This window comes from Nansenia antarctica, assembly GCF_963989245.1.
Source record: "Nansenia antarctica genome assembly, chromosome: 14".
In the NCBI taxonomy this organism is placed as follows: domain Eukaryota; kingdom Metazoa; phylum Chordata; class Actinopteri; order Argentiniformes; family Microstomatidae; genus Nansenia; species Nansenia antarctica.
The window spans coordinates 19,432,495-19,437,494 of NC_137684.1; the positions used below are offsets into that span (position 1 = coordinate 19,432,495).

The 5,000-nt window shown below is 44.5% G+C and overlaps 1 protein-coding gene across 1 annotated transcript in view; it reads right to left on the reverse strand.

The window, feature by feature from the left end:
• The window catches only part of srpk2 (SRSF protein kinase 2), a gene marked incomplete at both ends in the record, with an annotated part of 41,078 nt that overhangs the window by 15,130 nt on the left and 20,948 nt on the right, over positions 1–5,000 (reverse strand). Inside the window, 2 exons of the mRNA XM_080544665.1 lie at positions 223–331; positions 3,080–3,228. Coding sequence (XP_080400791.1) covers positions 223–331; positions 3,080–3,228 — 258 coding nt within the window. The remainder of the gene's footprint in view (positions 1–222; positions 332–3,079; positions 3,229–5,000) is intronic.

The window sequence follows — 5,000 nt, forward strand, 5'->3', positions numbered from 1 at the left end:
AACGACACATTTGCTTTAAGTGTCATTATGTCTTAGGTGCACTAGTCTTTGGTGTCACTACTGTGGTTTTGTCGCAGCCGTTGTCATGGTGAAGGGTTGGGGTTGCCGGGATGACCTTACTGACTCTGTTGACGGGTGTTTGTGTGTGTGTGTGTGTGTGTGTGTGTGTGTGTGTGTGTGTGTGTGTGTGTGTGTGTGTGTGTGTGTGTGTGAGTGACTCACTGGATGTCCCAGCACAGCCATACGGTGGAGAAGTGACCCCATCCTAACTTCCTGATCACATGGTACCTCCCGTTGAACAGGTCCCCTATCTTCACCGGATGGTATCCTCCTGTGAGAGAGAGAGAGAGAGAGAGAGAGAGAGAGAGAGAGAGAGAGAGAGAGAGAGAGAGAGGGATGGGGGGGGTTATATTTAGCAATAACATATTCAAGGGTGTGCTATATCGTGGATATCAGAAAAGCTATCATAGACACGAGCACATCGACATCAACAACAATTCATTGTCTGGATTGTTTGAGTTAATAGCCAAGTCTGGTGCAAATTTCACTTGAATAGGCTCAATGGAAATACATTTACTGGACAAAATGTTGATGTGTTCAATACTTATTTCCCCCACTGTATATTATTTCTAGAACACATCGTTAGGCATGCAGCGTGGCTGATAGTTCTGGAATGCATGTTCTAATATGATTGGCAACGCACCTGGCTGGCTCACAGAACAGTCTAGCCAGTTGGGTTTTGATGAGCGTAGCAGCATGAGGATAACAGAACCATGAATGATCCATTACTGTCAGAATCCTTCCATTGGTCTAGCAATGTGACCACTATTGAAAAACATGTTTTACAATATCCCAAAGAGTGTTTATGGCGTATGTACAGTGGGGGTAAATAAGTATTCAACACATCAACAATTGTTTAATTCAACATTGCAGCGATTAATTTCCATTGCAGTGATTCACATGAGATTTAGACCATACATTGGTTTCAACTCAATAACACTGCACACCTAAAGAAACTGTGACATTCCAATCCATAAAAAAAACGCTATGTGCAATAAAGTGGAATAATAATAATAATAATAATACTACTACCACTAATAATAATATCCTTTATTTGTATAGTACTTTTCCTGCAAACGTTGCAAATGCATATGACACTGCATAGCATACATCTTGCAAGTGAAAGTGATGAGGTAGCCATGCCGATATTGTGGCCATCGAAAACAGCTGGAACAGGTCACAGGTCAATCACCCACCAATCAACCCGATTTAATCAAAAACATTCTGGATGATATTCTATTGAATCAATATCGCGACATAGACCAGGCCATCCGCATGGGGAGAGAGAGGTAGAATCAAAGATTCGAAAGAAACGAAGGAGGGGAGGAAAGGAAAGGAGAGTGTGAAGGAGGTCAGTAGCGGTCGAGAGGGGGATTCGAGAGAGTCAGGAAGGTGCTAGAAATGGAAGGGGACGGAATAATAGTAGCGAGACTTGAACGTGTTCACCCAGTCCTGCAGTAGCCTATGGGCCTCTGTAGCACTTAGCTCAGTTAGCTGCGCCGAGGACACTCCCTGTTGGCAGGGACTACAACCTTGAGCTGTGGTGCCACTGCTGCTGCCAAGCATATAAAGCTGCTGCCGCTGGCTAGAGGGACACTGCTGCAAATTACATTAGGAGGCTAGGAAAGATAAAAGAGATAGCATAGGACGGGAGGGAAGGTAGAAAAGGACAGAGAGAAGGAGAGAGAGAGAGAGAAAGAGAGAGAGAGAGAGAGAGAGAGAGAGAGAGAGAGAGAGAGAGAGAGAGAGAGAGAGAGAGAGAGAGAGAGAGAGAGAGGAGAGAGAAAGAGGAGGGAACGAGATATGGGCTGGGCAGGGAAGAGGAGGACTTAAGTATATTGGTGTGGGTGTGTGTGTGGGGGGGGGGTAAGAGTGTAAGAGGTAGAGAGGTAGGAAGAGAGACCATGAGGAGACTTGGAAAGCGAGACTAGGGGGAGAGATACAGAGGGAGAGGGAGAGAGAGAGAGAGCTGGGATAGAGGAGAGTTTCAGTGTATGTGTGTGTGTGTTAGGGCTGCACGATATTGGAAAAAACAAACATTGCAATATATTTATTTTTCTGTGATATTATATATATTGCAATATGATTTTTTTTTAATGTTTCAACGTGTGCCTTGCATGTCTCGTACAGCTCTGGAATGGCAACGTGAGAAAAATAGGTGCGTGATGATATTACATACTGTATATTGTGTTGCTTGTCAAGCAACCGGATCGTGTATTTTAAACCGTCTTTGGTAACTGTAAACTGGTACCGTGTCTTTCGCGAGGTGAAAAGTTAAGGCATCAGTGATTTCTCTCTCCCGTATGGAACCTTTCTCGTATGGTGTAACACTGGCAACGGAATCTGAAATAGCTTTCTGCTTAAGCTTTGGATGACATTCAGATCTGGCTTTACACTTGTCATACCGAGGGCCGAAGAACATAACCTCCTATCTGAAAATTTTACTTTTTTGGGAAAACACAAAAAACGGTGTTGTTCTCTTGTAGAATGCTATTTTTTAAGGATACCCCTATACAATTGTATGAATTGTATAGGGGTATCCTTAAAAAATAACTGTGTTGTTTTCTTGTAGAATGCTATTTTTTTTAAAAATAGCATTCTACAAGAAAAAAAAAAAAAGTGAATTTTTCAGATAGGAGGTTATGTTCTTCGGCCCTCGATACAGAGCTTTGTGGTGCCAATGGTGACATAAATTAGTTGTGTTGCCTCGTGCTGTGGGAACAATTGCAAGGCACTGTCGACAAAGTCCCTGTTTTTGGTCAACATCATCTTTTCTGTAGACGAAATGTTCAGGTTTTCCTTTTGTATCATAAAAAACGTTATAGAATGAGTTTGAATTTGAGTTAATTTGCCTTACTTGACGTTCCAAGTGCTGCGATGTGACTATTGCCCATGAGCCCATCGCCATGACGATGCCGAAACGATATATCGCGCAGCCCTAGTGTGTGTGTGCGTGTGCATGTGTGTACCCACACATGTGTGTTTGTGTGTGTATAATGAGAGAGGCCTCTCCCCTCACCTTTGCAATAGTCCGCGGGGTCCTCCTGCTCCTCATCGTCAGAGCCCAGGATCTCCTCCTCCGGCTCCGGGGGTCCGACGGGCTCAGGGGGAGGCGGAGGGGGCGGTGGGGGAGGGGGGGCAGACGGGGCTTTTTGCTGGGTCTCAGGCCTGAGAGAGAGAGAGAGAAAGAGAGAGAGAGAGAGAGGGGGGGGGGGGGGAGTAAACCTGACTGCACACATTGCCTTGAGGACACACAAACAACAACCAATAGCTTCACGACAAGAATGAAAAAAAAGACATTGACAAACCAACCAACCAACCAACCAACTAAAGAACAAGTCTGTGTTCCACTTCAAGCCCCGAGCCCTTCGGTGGTCAAAGTTCTCAAATAGATTCAAATGTCACCAGGCCCACAGGGAAGTCAAGCGTTGAGGAAAACAGGTCATATGAAGAAAGCCTTTAATTGTAGCAAACACAACCATGTTGATTCATCCTGACTGGAGCTGTGGCTGTGCTGCTTTCTGTTCATATCTATAGATGTGTTTAGCTAGTCAAATGCTCCTGTAACATTCAGCTGTCGTCGTGTGATGGTGACGACGAGGCACGCACCATCAACAAGAAAATCACGAGAGCAAAAAGCATCAGCAACACGAGCATGAAGAATGGTCAGCACATGAGTCAGACCGATTAAAAGTACGTAGGAGATGTTGTTCTATTTACCAACGTTGCTCTTTCAATGACGTTCAAAGCGTCAGTAACAGCCTTTGTATGGGCATTATGAATACTAATAATGATGTGAATAGGCCTGACTAAGAGCTTCAGCCAAAATATGGGAAATATGATTAATGCTTGAGTAAAACAAACAGAGACACACACACACACACACACACACACACAGAGAGAGAGAGCTTATGAGGTGTGATAAATCGCGGTCACAGGCGCAGACATATGATGGAGCCTCCCGGTTGTGTTGCCATAGAAACTGCGGAACAGGGGAAAATCCGGGGCACAAAGCGTTAACTTGGCAGCTAGCTAAGACAACACAACACACTGCTACTCTATGGGCTGATACAGCAGCAGAGGACAACATTAGGATTCCACAATAGGATTCCACCACTTACACACACTGTATAAACACACACATAAAAATACACGTAAAAATACACACACACGCGCATGCACGCACGCACACACACGCACACGCACATGCACATACAGTATGCACATATATACACACTCTCCAAACACTTTATTAGGAACACTATACTAATACTGGGTAGACCCTAACCTTTGCTCTCAAAACAGCCTCAATTCTGGCGTTGATTCCACAAGATGTTGGAAACATTCCTTTGAGATTGCGGTCCATGATGACATGATTGCATCCCACAATTCCTGCAGATTTTCCAGGTGCTTTCAAGCTATGAATCTCCTGTTCTACCACAACCCAAAGGTGTTCTATTGGATTCAGATCCAGTGACTGGGAAGGCCACTGAAGAACACTGAACTCATTGTCATGAAACCAGTTTGAGACGACTTTGGATTTGTGACATGGTGCATTATCATGCTGGAAGTAGCCATTAGAAGATGGGTACATTGTAGCCATGAAGGGATGCACATGGTCATCAGCAACAATACTCAAATAGGCTGTGGCATTGAATCGATGATTCATTGGTATTAACGGGCCCAAAGTGTCCCAAGAAAACATTCCCCACATCATTACTCCACCTCCACCAGCTTGGACTGTTGACCGGTGTACAGGGGTTCCTAATAAAGTGTTCAGTGAGTGTACATGCACACACACACACGCACAGTTTAGATTCTGCCCTTGCAGCAAGATGAACCTCCTTTACCAAAACAGTCACGTACAGTGTCATAGATCACTTGCTCTTATGCCTGCCTACCTCACACACACTTAGCCACAATAACTCTCAGAGCCCACA